General features: G+C 43.4%; 1 protein-coding gene across 1 annotated transcript in view; it reads right to left on the reverse strand.

Moving 5' to 3' along the window:
• The window catches only part of Ofd1 (OFD1 centriole and centriolar satellite protein), a 52,978-nt gene continuing 36,570 nt past the window's right edge, over window positions 1–16,408 (reverse strand). The window contains 8 exon segments of the mRNA XM_029556012.1: window positions 1–134; window positions 772–839; window positions 1,635–1,784; window positions 2,234–2,391; window positions 8,724–8,827; window positions 11,456–11,609; window positions 12,185–12,793; window positions 16,010–16,121. Of these exon segments, the coding sequence (XP_029411872.1) occupies window positions 101–134; window positions 772–839; window positions 1,635–1,784; window positions 2,234–2,391; window positions 8,724–8,827; window positions 11,456–11,609; window positions 12,185–12,793; window positions 16,010–16,121 (1,389 nt within the window). The 3' untranslated portion in view covers window positions 1–100.

Here is a 16,408-nt window from a genome sequence, read left to right on the forward strand (position 1 = left end):
CTAGATTACACAAAATTTTTATTAACAATTATGATTAAAGAGAAACAAAATAACACATTTCTTGACTTTATGTTGTATGTAAGCTGTACAGATAACGTGATTACCACATGTCATCTGGGTCTTCATGAGAAAGGCTGGAGAAATAAAGAAAAGATAAAAATTGGATATTTAAATAATTCATGTCAAGTTTCAGATCTTCATAATGTTCTCATTCTTTGTTGGTGGGGTTTCTGCCCTTCTAATTCTTATTAGGTTCAGTTTCACAAGTTAAATCACATGGACTTTTTGGAAGCCATTAACTTTTTTTTTGGAGACAAGGTTTCATGTATCCCAGGCTGGCCTCTAAAACTCACTAAGGATGACCTTGACTTATCTTCCTACATCAACCTGAGTACTAGAATTACAGGCATGTACCAAAATGCCTGGTTTATGGCAGTGTTAGGAACTGAACCCAAGGCTTCATGCATACTAGGTAAATACTGCACTAACCAAGCTATATCCCTAGCCTTTTGAAAATTTATTTTTTGTGTATTTGTTGAGACAAAGTCTCATTATGTAGCCCAAGTTAGCCTTAAACTCTTGATTTTCCTGACTCACTCTCCTAGGTGCTGGAATTATAGGAATATGCAAATATGTTCAGCTTAAGTCAGTAATTTTCACTGCTTCAATAATTTCTTAAAGGCAACCTCAAATATCTGATCATTTTTCTTCGCTGACAAAATAAGCAGTAACAGTTGACCTGAGGAACATGGTATTTGTGGGAAACCATACCTTTTATCCTTGTCACTAGGTGCTAGCGTGTCCGCTAGTGAGCATTCTTTGCCTGATTCTTTCGAGCTCTAACACAGGATGGAGAAAGAATTTTGAAATAAGTTAATTTTCTGAAACACATAGGTTTTCTACATTATTGATCTCAGCCAGAAGGCCAAGAATCAGCACATGTTGATTTCTCCTCTAGCTAATTTGGAAATATACATGTAATATGAGTCAAAAGGGCTGAAGAGATGGCTCAGTGGTTAAGAACACTGGTTGTTCTTGCAGAAGACCTGGGTTCGAATCCCAGCACCCACATGGCAGCTAACAACTGTCTATAACTCCAGTTCCAGGGGATCCGAGAGCCTCTTCTGTCCTCCGCTGGCATTGCATGACATGGATGCACTTACGTACATGCAGGCAATACACACATACACATAAAGTAAAAACAGTAAAATTAAAAAAAAAACGTGAGTCAAATAAAAGGCCTTTTAAGCATGACATGTAGAAAGTACATCCAAATAAACTGTAGCATGCATTTTCACACCCGTAATTCAGACATATAAAAAGTGTCTTCCAAGGAATTCACTACTCAATGATGCATCACTACTGCTTCTTTTCAAACAAGATGTCCAAACCTGCACAGACTGACAAATCTGAAGCTCCACAATGCTGTACCTAAGCCCAAACTATGAAATCTTGTCAACAGTAATATAGTTAAATGATGCAAGGTTCTATTTCAAGTATGAATTTTCTATACTTTCAACCTTTTTGTCTTCGATAGAGAAGACAGAATCCCATGCCAAGATACTGGAATAACCCCCCTTGGTGACTGCCCTCTCCCTCTGCCTCCCTCAGCTTGCTGTCCATACCAAGGGTACCTTATCTGCACTTGTCTGCTCCCCTTCCTGCTGGATGATTCTCATGTATTTCTCTAAAGGATTTTCACCATGTGTCGATTTGTCTCTCTTTTCTTGAGCACTTTTTTCTAATTCTTCCATTTCAATCTTCAGTGATTCTTTAATCATCCTCTACAAAAGGCCAATGCCCAAATAAATATATAAATAGTTCTTAAAAGCTTCTCAGTGTTTAAAAATCATTCTAAAACAATCCTTATCCTAAAAGCACAACTTGCAAGACAGAGAAGTGGGTGTGTATGTTTTTAAATTGAAACAGTCACTATATCAGACAAGCATGTCATCCCAAGGAAGGAAGGCATTAATTTGCCTCAGGTGTCCTGTGCTTTCAGACCAAGTTAACCAGGAACCCAAGGAACACTTCTAAAGTATGTTAAGTGGCCAGAGTAATCAATCCATCTGCCAAGCACTAAAGCTGTAAAGGCAAGAGAACTCAACAAAGGAGGATGGCAGTGTGTGCCTGGCAGCATGTCCTCTCCCCTGGCTGTCCCAGGCCCAGTTAGAGGCCTTCCAGAGGTGTCCAATGGAGAACGCAGTACAGAGACTGAAGTCCCACATCTTACCCTCTCATGCTCCAGTTTTTCCAGTTCTCTTCTCTCCCTCTCTAGTGCTTCATGCCGTTCATTCTGCCTTTGCTCTTCTCTTTGCCTTCGCTCTCTCACGTGGAGTTCCCACAACTGTTCTTCGTTCATTTGTTCTCCAGTTTGGCTTGGATCAGCACCTAATAGAATAGAAAAGTGAGAAGCTTTTTTCAGTATCACATTTTTCAAAGGAATGCAGAACTTGTTTGCGGGAGGGCCACCTGGTTTTGCACTGATTCTAGTGACCTGCTCCAAGCTGCTGCTCCGTTTTTACTGACTTCCAGCACACAAACCAACCCGTAGCAATGCAGGTCAGCTTTTACTTTCCTGAGACTAATACAAGTCACTCACTACAAATGACCCCAACTGTCCCTCCTCTATGCCATGCCATCCTCACTCACCTCTTCCCTCTCTCCTTCAACCTTGCCATAGCAAGTCCTGCATTTCTGTCATCCCATTTGACTACAATCCATCCCTCCCCTATCTTTGTGACCTTCACCAAATCCTTAGCCCCTATTTATTTCTCTAGCAATTTCCCTTTTCTTCCTCCTAAAAAGCCGCTCGACTCCCTCCTATCCCAAACAGAAGCAAACTCCCCTCACTCCCTCAACCCGTGCCACCACTCTAGCTATGTCACCATTATTCAAATTTCTCTGCAGTGATGGCGGTCCTTCCTAGAGGCTTAGTGATCACACCAAACCCTGATCATCCCCATGTCCTTCTTCAGTACCAACCACTCCTCCTGGGCTTCCTGTCACCAGCACGGGGAAATTCCACAATGACAGCTTCCTCCCAAAACTTATGGTGGCCCTTTAATCATCTTTCTCTAGGTCTGGCAAGGTGACACAGAACTATAGTACTATCAACTCAAGAGGATTAGGTAGGATTGGTTGAACCCACAAGTTCAAGGGCAGCCCTGGATTACACAGTCTGTCCTACATCCACTAGGTCATTAGGGCTTGCATGTTTGAGCAGATCATTTTGCTACTGCAGAGACAGTGCTCTACGGTTCGCTGGACAACTGAATAACCAAAGCAGTGTTCTCCCTAATGTCTGTCTCACCTCTGGGTAGTGCACTGTCACCAGCACTAGGTACTTCCTATCTACATACCATGGGTTTGTTGTCTAATGATGGCTCTTCTTTGACAAAGTGAAAACCATCAGCAGCCTAGGATAGAAAAATGTGCCCTTTTCTTTCCAAACTACCCACCCTACTATTGTGTGGAAATAGTATGTGCTTATCTACCCACTCATAGCCCCTGACTATGGCCCTATTCTCCTAGCTTGGGTCTTCATTGACTACTTAACCTGAGGCATACCCTGCCTCTCCACAAAGCCTGCATTGCTACAAAACTCAGCTTAAATGCTACCTCCTCTGGGAGGTCCTCCTTACCCCTCAAGTGGTAAGTGCTCCAGTAATTTATTTGCCAGTATCTTATACTTTCTATCTCAAAAACCATGTGTGATTATTTTTCCCACTTCTATTTCTTCTGAGAAAGACCCAGGTTTTAATTACTTGACTGTTCCCTTTTGGTCTTGGCACAGGTCTCTACCCGTCAAAGGTTTAATTAAGTCCCAGTTCCACAGATGAGGCTGCTGGCTGTTCTCTTTCAGCTGTCTGGCCTATGACCTACATTTTTTTTTTTACCCAAGCAATGCCAATAAGCAAAAAAGCCACAGGTTCAAAAGAGGTCTTCAGAGCTTTGTGCTATGCCTTGTCTTGAGTGGACAGCAGGCCAGAGTTAGTTTGATGAGCAAGAGAAAAGCAGCAGAGAATTCCCAGTCTCCGCCAACCCCTATGAAATTAAAATAGCTGAGGGTGCTGGCACTCACTTCCACAGGCACAACTGCCCGTCCGCCTTGCTAGTGGAGGAGGGGTTAGTTCAAACAAACGTCCTCCCAGGGAACAGTGGGCACTGCGATCACAGAAGGGAATGCTGTTCTTGGTGAGGGCAGAAGGGGAGAAAAAAGAAAACAGAGGTGGTAGAAAGCAGCGGAGGATAAAAAGGGGGACGGGGTGGGACGTGGAAGGAGGGGGAGGTGGCAGTGGCATCTAGAACCCTTTCTGGACACAAGAACCCAGATCAGAAACATCTATACTGAGCACTTCAAGGACACCATCCAGAACCCAGATCAGAAACATCTATACTGAGCACTTCAAGGACACCATCCAGAACCCAGATCAGAAACATCTATACTGAGCACTTCAAGGACACCATCCAGAACCCAGATCAGAAACATCTATACTGAGCACTTCAAGGACACCATCCAGAACCCAGATCAGAAACATCTATACTGAGTACTTCAAGGACACCACATTTCGGCCCTTTTCATTGTCTTCGTACCCAGATAAAGGGGCAAAGTGGTAAAAATATGGGAATTTCTCCATGACCAAAACATGCTGCTTACTAATTATTTCAAAAGCCATGACTGTAGTCTACAGAACCTCTCAAGGCAGGACATCTAGCTAGTCATTGCTTGCCCTTTGCTATTATTTTGGCTCCTTCCCTCAGGTCTGTGGACATGGCCAATGCACGCACTTCTCTACAGCTGAGGCAGCACCTCCCACCTGAGGGCCTCAGCGATGGCCTGCTGAACTCTTGACTTGCCCCCACATCCTTGACTCTCCGTGAAGGCAGGAGCTGTGTTTGGCTCACTGCTTAGACATGGCCCCTAGGCAAGTGCTCAGTAGAGAGAATGTTCTTGATCAGGTCTAGCTGAGTCATTGCCTTCCAAAGTATATTTACTCAGAAGTGAGTAAATCCAACCGGCCTTCTCAAAATCCCTTGTTTCTTTCAGCAGTTCCTCATCTTCCTGAGTGCTGTGGTTTAAATGAGGGGAGCACTAAGGAGAAGCTTTCAGTGTGTTAGGGGTGAGGGTGATGATGATGATGATGCCGCCCTAGGTTTGGGTAACACTAAGAGGTGGCTTTACTTAGATATTTCCTTCTGTGTTTGAAGCTTAAAACCCTCTAGTCCAAGAAGAATAGGGCCTGGCTGATGGCTGCAGCTGGAACAAAGCACAAGCCTTCCCTCACCTGCTCCCTTATCCCTCCATCACCCGACGGGGTTGGGGGGGGAGGAAGTTGCAGAAGAGAAAAGTAGGGGCCAGGCCCTGAACAGTGACCAGTTTCCCTCCAATGACAATATACCAGGATCATCCACTTTCGGAAGACTGAGCTATAAGGTTTTTTCGGTCTTAATTTAAAATAGAAAGGAAGCAAGTAAGAATAAATATTAAATTCTATTAAAGATACACAGTGGGAATTGACAATTATTTCAGGGTTTTACCACAATATCCCAAGATGACAAGGCTCCTATGGAGTAGTTTCTGCTGAAGAGTCTCAGGGAAAAGTATAATTACTCTGCTAGACTCTGAACAAGTAAACATTTTCTTTTAAATATTTCATTTATTATTTTTATTTTATGTGTATGAGTGTATTGCCTGCATGTATGTGAGTGCACCACTGTTGTGCAATGCCAAGGAGGTCAGACGATGGCTTCGGATTCCCCTGGAACTGGAGTTAAGGACAGTTCGTAGCCAGCATGTGGGTGCTGGGACTTGAATCCAGGTCCTCTGCAAGAGCAGTCAGTGCTCTTAACCGCTGTACTCCAGCCGCAAGTAAACATTTTTTAAAAGACTATATGAGAAGTCGTCCCTCAGAGGTTTTCCTCAGCAGTTTTCACATGTTCACACACGAGTTCCTTTGGTAATGTCATTAACAATGGTAAGATCACAAGCCCAAGCCTCTGAATAATTTATGTTTATAAAAGCCCTTTGAGGTCAGCGAGATGGCTCAGTCAGTAAAGGCACTTTCCACCAAGGCTAAGGACCTGAGTTTGATTCCTGGGACCAATATGGTAGAAGGAGAGAACCGAGAACCAAATCCCGTAACTGTCCTCTCACCTCCACACACATGCAAGCATGCACACACACACACACACACACACACACACACACACACACACACACAGAGAGAGAGACACACTCAAACAAATAAATGTAATATATCACACACACACACACATACACACACACATACACACACCTGCAAGGGTCACCTATAACTTGACTCAGGAGAACCAGGGCTTAGGACTGCATCTATCTGAAGTGGCCTGATTACCTGGGCACTAGCCTCTGACTGAGACAAGGATTTGGGCCCTGGTTCCCCAAAGTTCCCAACATGGCCTGGCCCTGTAGCCAATGGCCTAGATGAGACCAACAGTCATTTTTATCTGTTAACTGGCCTTAGTAACAGCAGCAAGTGAAGGGAGGGCACTGTAATGGAGGGGATCTAAGCAGAGAACCTGGAAACTGCAGCAAGAGAAAGTGGAGGAGCTTTCCGACAGAGTCTCAGTTTAACCAGTGGCCAAGGCGTTCAAGGTATACTTACACTTTAAAGAATTATATTTGTTTACGAAACTGGATTTCTACTCAACAGGAAAATCAATCCAGTAACAGAAGACAATTCATTTGGCTTGCTGATAAATCATCTGACTTCAATTTAAATATCAATGATTTACAGCCAGTCAAAATTCCAACACAGATGGGTCAGGGGCTCACTATGCCCACTCCCAGCCTGAGCACTTTGGGCAGCTGAAGCTTGCTAGGGTAGGGAGAGTCAAACTTTCTTCAGGGAAGTGGCTCCTGGTTGATCGCCATGCCCTAACAGATGACCCTACACTCATGCACATATGTGCAGCCCTGATTGGACTGTGTGGGCTATGAAAAGTGGACATAAAGCTGGGAGGGAGACATAGCAGGAGCAGTGTGGGATGCATTGGAGGGGGAGCAAGCAGTAGATATGATCAAAATATATTGTATACATGTATGAAATTCTCAAAGAATGAATAGAAAAATAAATATCAATGATTTAACAGTCCTATTAACAAGCGAGTTAAAAACACTTCACAAACTTTACTAAGCTTTTTCATTTAACTGTTTAGATTTGACAATGAAGTCTGCAGGGCCAAGAAAAGAGCCTCAGATCCTGCATCCTTATCATACTTCTGAAGGGGGCCACAGGGTGATACAGGCCAAGGCAAGGTCATGGGCAGGACACCACTTTCTGGACTCTCATTTTAATTTTTTGTGTGCATATGCATGCGTGTGCACATGTGTACATGCACGCAGAGGCCAAGGCTGAGGTCTGGTGTCTTTCTCACTCTCAATCTTATTTATTGTTAAAAATTTTATTATTTTCATTTTATGTGTATGAGTGTATTGCCTGCATGTGTGTAAGTGCTCTTAACCACTGACCGATCTTTCCAGCCCCACGCCCTTGACCTTTTTATTTATTTATTTGGTTCTTTGAGACAGAGTTTCCCTGTAGCCTCAGCTGGCCTTGATCTCAGAGAACTGCCTGCCTCTGCCTCTAGTGCTGGGATTAAAGGCAAAGGCATAATAAGCCAACACACTTGGCCCTCCACCTTATTTTTTGAGACAGGGTCTATCACAGAACCTGAGGCTCACTGATCTGGCTAGACTGGTTGAACTAGGCCCCTGGGGAAGCTCCTGGTTCCACGCCCCTCCCTGGATTACAAGTATACCACTGAGCAAACAGCATGTTTGTGTGGGTACCCCTTAGCAACTGAGTCACCTCCCCAACCCCCATTTGAATATTCTGTCAGTTCCATTCTAGCACTGAAGATAAGTGTGAACAATCAATGGAATAGGTGTAGTGTAAAGAAAGTAATACCGGGCTGGAGACATCGTTCAGCAGTTAAAAACACTGGTTGTTCTTCCAGAAAACCTGGGTTCGAATACTAGCACCCATATGGCAGCTAACAACTGTCCGTAACTCCAGTCCCAGGGGATCCTACAGTCTCTTCTGCCCTCCGTGGGCATTGCACAACATGGGAGCACTTACCTACATGCAAGCAATATGCACATATACATAAAATAAAAATAGTAAATAATATATATATTTTTTATGTGTATGAGTATTGCCTGCATGTATGTGAGTGCACCCGTGTTGTGCATTGCCGCAGGTCAGAAGAGGGCTTCAGATTCCCCTGGAACTGGAGTTAAGGCGGTTCATAGCCGCCATGTGGGTGCTAGGACTCAAACCCAGGTCCTCTGCAAGAGCAGTCAGTGCTGTTAACTGCTGAGCCAACAAAGAAAATAATGCCTTCATATTCCATTGAAAAGAAAAAGAATGAAAAATTACTCATTTTAAATTGAAGTAAACCGAAAAATTAGGGATTTATTTAAAGCCTTAGTTTTTACTTGGGAACTATGGGTCACACTGAAACTTTTAAAGGAAACTCAGACACAATCTAAAAATCTTTGCAACAGAAAAATGAATCGAGGGCTGGTGAGATGGTTCAGTGAGTAAAGGTGACTTCCATTAAGCTAGAGGACCCGAGTTCAATCCCTAGGACCCACATGTGCACCCCCCACACACAGACAGACACGCATGCACTCACGCACGCACGCCCACACAAAACCTAACATGTATACTCAAACTTACACCTGAAAGATGGTTCAGGTTCCTCATTATCATCCACAGACTGCCTGTCGGGCATGTTTGAAAATTTACTTCAGTCTTGAGTTTCAGCATGTCTCTGATAAAGACTGGATTGGAAGAAGAAAATACATGAATAGGAAGTGTTAGTAACTAGGAGAACAGGGGACAAAAAGTTTTTTTGGTTGTATTGTGGAGGTGGAAAGCTTTTGCAATGTGATGGTAATTAAGAACTTTGCAGCAGGGAAAACTCAGAGACAGGTATGGGGAGGTGAGCAGGAGTCTCCCCATCCTGACCCTGTGGTTGCCCAGGATGGAAGTCTTTGTTTCCCGAAGTTTTCCCATTCCTGTAGCCTTTGTGGCCATGTTCCGTTGCTTAATGATCACATGCACCTTTTACTTAATTGTCACCTATGTGCTGTTTTGCCTTTTGTTTGCATTTCCCCACACAGGAGTATAAAAGCCCCCCAAAACTCGAGCAAGGGGTCTGACTCCTGTATTTGTGGGGTCAGTCCCACTAGCACCAAATTAAACTTCCTCTCTTTACCTGACTTCGGCTGTTGGTCTCTGACTTTTCCATAACAGTTGTTGAAAATAATTTACAAAAATTTTGTTTTTTGAGACAGGTTTTCTGTGGTTAGCCTAGAACTCATCATATAGCCCAGGCTGGTGTCAAACTCATGGAAATCCTCCTGTCTCAGCCTCCTGAGATTATAGGTATGAGTCATTATGCCTGGTTACTGAAATCATTTGTCTTTGGCTTCTAAAGAATGGTTCTAGATCTGAGGTTGTGACAAGTGCTACTTAAGCATGCAGGACATCCTAATTCCATTTCAACACCACATTTAAAAAAATATGGGGGCTGGAGAGATGGCTCAGCAGTTAAGAGCACTGACTGCTCTTGCAGAGGACCTGGGTTCGATTCCCAGCACCCACATGGCAGCTACGAACCATCCTTAACTCCAGTTCCAGGGGAATCCGAAGCCCTCTTCTGACCTCCGTGGCATTGCACGACAAGGGTGCACTCACATACATGCAGGCAATACACTCATACACATAAAATAAAAATAATAAAAAAGAAAAGAAAAAAAAACAAAGAAGAGGAAGAGTGGCCCCAGGGGACTCCATGCACTCCACTCTTCTCTCACAACTAATCCATGTTTACTCAGCAGGGTCGCACCTCCTGTGGGAAAGTAGACCTTATTAACCAAGAAGGCTGTGCTCTCAAGGAGAGTCCTCCTTAGTTTTCCAGTAACCAAAAAGCATTTTCCAAAAGACAAATTCCTAACATATATGACAGAGTACATGAAATCCAGTGGGGCAGGAGCTCTAAGAAGGGTGCATATAGGGGAGGGGGTGTAAATATGATCAAAATACATTGTAAGAAATTTGCAAAAATTCAATTTAAAAAAAGCACAAAGCAGTTGAAGGTGCAGTCCCACAAGTCCAACTCGGCGTCAAAGTGTGCTAAGTCGACAGACTGTGGGTCTTGACACTCCTTTTGGTTTTCTCATAGGAAAATACAATAAAAGCTGGGCATGCACATGTATGTCTGTAATCAATCTCAGCATTCATAAGGCAGAGGCAGGAGGGCGGCTGAGGTTTGAGGCCACCCTGGGCAACACAGTCAATGAGACTGTCTGAAAACCAAACAAATATAATATAAAAATATTAAAATATGTAAGGGTCCTAGGGCCATGATAGGCAAATGTAGCATTTTTTAAGTCTGTAAAGGAGGCCTACATAAACATCAGGTGCCCAGCTGGAGCCCAGAAGTAGGAATTCCAAATCTCCTGCTGTGGATAGAGTCCTGCCTCTGAATCACAGCCCAAGAGACTCACTGGCCTAGTTTCTAAAAACATCCACTTCTTCCTGCTTCAATGATCATAGTCTAGAACTCACTATTCAGAATTTATTTCAATGACACACAAATTGAAACCTTACTTGTTTATATTTAAATGTGAGAACATTTTTAAAATAACATTAAAAAAATTTTCATTTATGTTTATGTGTATGAGTGTTTTGCCTGCATGTATTTAAGTGCACCCATTTAATGCAATGCCTGTAGAGGCCAGAACACGGCGTCAGATACCCTTGAAGTGGAGTTTCAGGTGGTTGTTAGCTGCTGTGTGGGTGCTGGGATCCAAACCCAGGTCCCCTGTAAGAGCAGCAAAAGTGCTCTAACTGGGCCGTCTTTCTGACTCCTAAAACAACTTTTTAATGATGTGTGAAATTTCTCCAACTTTAAAAATGAGCCCAGTTTTCTTACTTTGACATAGTTAATATACATCTGTCTTTAAAAAAATTTATTTTTAATTATGTGTAGTATGTGTGTATGGGGGGTGGGTAATGTGCACGTGAGTGCAGTGCCCGAGGAGACGAGAGGAGGAGCTGGAGTTAAAGGAGTTCTGAGATGGCCAACATGCGTGCTGGAAACTGAACTCAGGTACTTTGCAAAAGCAGTATGTGCTCTTAACCAGTGAGCCATCTCTCCAGCCCACATTTGTCTATCTTTATGAACCAAATCCATTTTCAAACCTATGAAGATGTTTCTTTACACAATATTACATTCTCCCTCATAATTCAGATGACTTTCAAAGATCAGGAACGATTTTAGAGTCTCACTGTAAATAGAGACCGCTACACGATCTTTGATATCGCCTAAAAATGGCCAAAGGAATAAAGGTCAATATAGCAGATAATAGGATTCAACAGAAGCCAATGAAAAAAACACTTACTGGGCATTCTGCTCTGGAGCACTGGAGAAGGAAGGACCAGAGAAGCTGTGCCTGGATGCAACAGGTGATGGCTGGACTGTTGTTCTGTCAGGACAAGAACTGGAGGAAGCACCATGACAAGGGCTAGAAGAAGCAGCGTATGACCTGCCCAAACCTGTGAGGTACAAGGAATCAGGACAAGGATATTACAAGTTTTCACGGGACCTGGATTTGGTTCCCAGCAGCCACATGGTGGCCAGTAACCATCTATAACTTCAGTTCCAGTGGTCCTGATGCCCTCTTCTAGCTGCTATGGGCATTGCATGACACAGGTGTGCTTATATACATGCAGGTCGCAAAATATCTGTACACATAAAATAAAAATACATTAATAAAAAACTATTAATTTAAAAATAAATCCTGTTTTCCTTGTAAACAGCCAAGCATGATGTATGAAATCCACAAAGGATGAATGATTCAGGCACCTAAATTAAACTGTGGAGGTAATACAACATACACAAAACTAACCAACAGAAAGAGAAAGGCCATGTTGCACACTGAACATCTCTGTGTGCTAAGGATGCACTAGACCTTACCACCTTTTATCAGCCTGTGACATGAACTAAGCTACCACTGTTCACCAGGATATAGGATAAAAGCAGCCACCACTGAAACAGGCTCCCCGAGGCTGACTGCTCCCTATGCTGCCCAACTGCAAAGTGTCTCCAAACCCTGTGGATAGTGGCTTACCTTCCAGATACATTTCCTTATCAAGGCTTCTTCTTGATTTTGGATGGGGCGTGGATGACAGGCATGTAGAGGAACTTCTGTACGGTGTCTGTGGAGCCATATTGCCCGTGAAGGCTTTGGAGACGTCACTCTTTTCGTCTTTCAGCATACCCAGAAGAGGCTGCTCAGAGACAACTCTGTCCTCTGCACAAATATGTCTATCTATGGAACCGGAAGCAATGCTTTTGAGAACTCCTAATGAGCACGTGGATGATGGACTCTTTGCTGGTTGTGGACTCCCAGTGGGGTTCTGAATAACCCTTCGATGATAATTTCTGAAAGCTTTTTCCAAGCGTTCAGCCTCTTGCTCTAGCTCTCTTACCTTGGCCTTAGTATTGGCTACAAACTCAATATCAGAGTCTGGGGAACTCGCCTCTGTCGCTGCATTTGTATAGGATGGAATCCTTGACATAACTGCACTTGCCATATCCCTGTTCTGTTCAAGGGGCATGTTCAAGAAATCCCCACTTGTATCACCACTGTGAGGCACCATCTTGCCAGTCCCTAGGCCACTCAGGGAATGCAGGGTCAGAGACTGCTTTGGATTGCGGAACACTTCATTCTCTAGGGCTGCAGGTCACAAAAAGAAAGTGAGAAATGAGGAGAAAAAACAATGAATAAAATTAAATTGTACCTAAGAATATTTTTAAAGTAAATAAGAACAAGCTTGCACATTAAACAGTTCCTGAAGTCATAGTAATAACTATTAACATTTATTGAGAACGAACTTCATATATCTATATTTTATAATACATGATATAATTTCATAATCTATTACACATGAATTTCAAATTCCCAAAACACTGAGCAGTCCAAATTTATTTATAAACTTCGTACAAAGTCTATCCATACCTGAATTCAATTGGCTGGAAAGTTCAGCTTGAACTGAGCAAACCCATTTAATCTTTATTCCAACTAGCATGAATGCTCAGACATTTGACTACAGCATAGCGTGTTTGACTACAAGATACAGCACTGTATCTTTCAGGTCTGTGTCAGATAAGGGAATGAGTACTGCAGGCCAGGAACTCTCACTGCTCGTTCTAAGACAGGGGATGGAGGCTTTCTGAGGCTGGGTCACATTGCCAGCAATTCCTAGAGTTGCTGGCATTTTCTAGCACAGAACCAGCACCTACGCTGCCTCCCCTTGCTATAAGACAAATGTGCAACAGGTTGTGTGGCACGCAAGAGGGCCCTGGGTTCACTGAACGGCTTTTCATGTTACAAGACTGCTATCATTTCAGGGGTAGACAGTCTGGAAAACAACTGTGAGGAGAATATGCAGAATCGTCAAGAGTTTAGAAATGAGCAAAGGTGGAAGGAACAGAGGACTGATGAAGAAAGTGTTCAAGTGGGAACGGGGCAAAGCTTAGATCAAGGAAGAATGAAAAATAAGCTGAACACAACTGAGGAAGGACCCAAGCTTCACGACTCCCTGTGAAGTAGGAGGCAGCAGAGATGCATCCACAGTGAAGGCTGAGGAATGACCCACCAGCAGTAACTAGTTCCTGGGTGGCTTCCAGGTACTAACTCAGGACCTATGACCCATCCATTCCATTTGTTCACTGCGACCCAGTAGGTAGAATTATCCCCCCATGCAAATGAGGAACTTGGGGAATTTCAAGTGTTATGCCCAAAGTCAAAAACTTCAAAAGTGGACTCCAAAATAAAATAGGTCTGACTCTGAAAGTGGCATTTCTGGTACGAAGCCACCCTGCTTCGCTCATGTATTTATATACAGGTCTGTTAAGGAATACATAAATATACAGAAAGCCTATTAGTCTTATCATCAGGGCCACAAAAAAAGAAAACATAAGATGAAGGTGGGGAGCAATGAGATGGCTCAGCAGGTAAAGGTACTTGCCACTAAGCCTCACAACCTGAGTTCAATCTCAGGGACCCACATGGTGGAAGGAGAGTCCCAACTCCTGGAAGTTGTCCTCTGACTTTCATACGCACACCACGGTATGTGTATACACAGGAACAATAAACAAATGTAATAAAACATGTAAAGACGAATCTGGGAACTTTTGTGTCATCACCACACCTGTTGTGTGTGGGGTACCTGTGAAGATAAGCAAATCACTTTGACTGATGACCCAGTTGGTATTCCTCAGGTAGGAGTTTTTACTTCTAGGATGATGCCTGTTTCTATGGCTTTGCCCAATACAAGCATTACTCAGTGCTCAACACATTAATAGTCATTACATTTCCACAATATCTGATGCTTTCTTTTACTTATTTACACTGTAAGACACAGACACACAGTCACAGACACACAGACAGATAGTCACAGACACACACAAACACACATTTACAGGTTTAAAAAGTGTCTTGGGGGGCTGGAGAGATGGCTCAGCAGTTAAGAATACTGACTCTTCCAGAAGAAGAGCCGGGTTCAATTCCCAGCACCCACATGGCAGCTAACAACTGTCTGTAACTGCAGTTCCAGGGAATCTGACAGTCTCTCCTGTCCCCTGAGGGCATTGCACAACACGGCTGCACTTACCTACATGCAGGTAATACACGGACACACGTAAAATCAAAATAATAAATTTTAAAAAATATTTTTTAAAAAGTCTCTTGGAGCCAGGGAGGAGGCTCAGAAGTAAACAGTGAGTGCCATACAAGCCTGACGGCCTGAGTTCAGTCCGTGAATGCACATAAAAAAGAACCATGTGCCCACTGGTGAAATAGTGGCAAGACTACTTATGGGAGTAACCGACTGCTCTCTTGATTGGATCTGAAGACTGCTGTAAAGAAGGCAATGCATGCCTGCTACTATAAACATGATCCAAACCCAAGGATGGGAACGTCATAGGCCCAAGGGGGGAACCTTTTGATGTTGTTTTGCTAAACTGTTATGTTGTCCAAGTGCCATCAAAACATAAAAGTAAGTTTATGCTGCTCCCAATCTTGGTCAAAGAAGCTTCTGACTGCAGTGGGCAGTGGTATGCAGAGACTCATAACTGTCCAAAATGCGGAGAATAAGCAATTGTGAGTACCGAACAATGGAAGGCACGTCTGTATTAACACCTCCCTCGGGCTCAGGGAATGTCTTATGAGAGGGGCAGAAAGAATGTAAGAGCTGGAAGATAAGGACGGGTGCTGTGAAATGCTATCCTCTGGACACGGCATGACTGGTGCACACATTAACTCACAGTGGCTGTAGTTACGTATACAAGACTGCACCAGATCAAGAAAGTTAAAAACTTCAGCAAGGAGGGGGAAAGGACTCTGGAGGCCCCACTCACAGCTGAGGGGCTACTGGTAGTTGACAGCTGCTGGTGAAGTTACTTGTTTTGGAGGGGCTGGCCACTGGCAGGTTGCCCATTCCCTAGTGGATGACCTCACACCCATGTACATATGGGAAGGCACTGATTGGACTCAGTGGAATATTTTTTTTTTTAGAAAAAAGGAAGTGTACATGAAGCTGGAAGGGAAAAGCCAAAGGGAGGGAACAGGGCGTGGATGCACTGTATAAATCTACAAAATTTCCAAAGAATTAAAAAAGGAAAAAGAGCTGGATACGGTATGTGTCTGTAATCCTAGCACTCCTACAATGAGATGGGAGATGGAGAGAGGACAATAGGCTGGAGGTTCACATGTCCACTTGCCTGGGGTAAGCAATGCAGCGACAGAAACAAGAGAGACCCTGCCTCAGCAAGGTGGAAGCAGAGAGCCAAGCTCTGAACAGGTGTCCTCTGACTTCTACCACGTGGCCCAGTGGCCCGGTGTACACACGTGTACACACACACACACACAAATGAATGAATAAAGTCTAACCTGTCTGAGTGTGTTTTAGTTGTGATTTTATATCAGCAACCTCAGTGGTTAGCCTTTTTACAGAAGTATCATATTCTAATATCTGGGCCTTTAGCTGTGTAGAATGTTTAATCTGAAAAAGATTCAGAGAAGAAAAAGAAACCAATATAGAATAATGATAACTTGTTTCAAAAAGAACAATTCTCTTGTACTTATATTCTTTTTGATTGCCAATTCTAAGAAGCTTTACACCAGCAATCCTGGATCTCTAGAGAATGCAATAACAGAGAGGACGCATGAACAAGTTCTTCGCACCTTTTCCATTAATGCCCAAGAAGAGCTATTCTATGCATGCAGACAGAAATCAGACAGAGTGACGTGTGTAAGTGGCAGGCAGAAACCAAGACTTGCACTGGGAAC

This window comes from Nannospalax galili, unplaced genomic scaffold, assembly GCF_000622305.1.
Source record: "Nannospalax galili isolate Female #2095 unplaced genomic scaffold, S.galili_v1.0 scaffold606, whole genome shotgun sequence".
Classification (NCBI taxonomy): Eukaryota; Metazoa; Chordata; class Mammalia; order Rodentia; family Spalacidae; genus Nannospalax; species Nannospalax galili.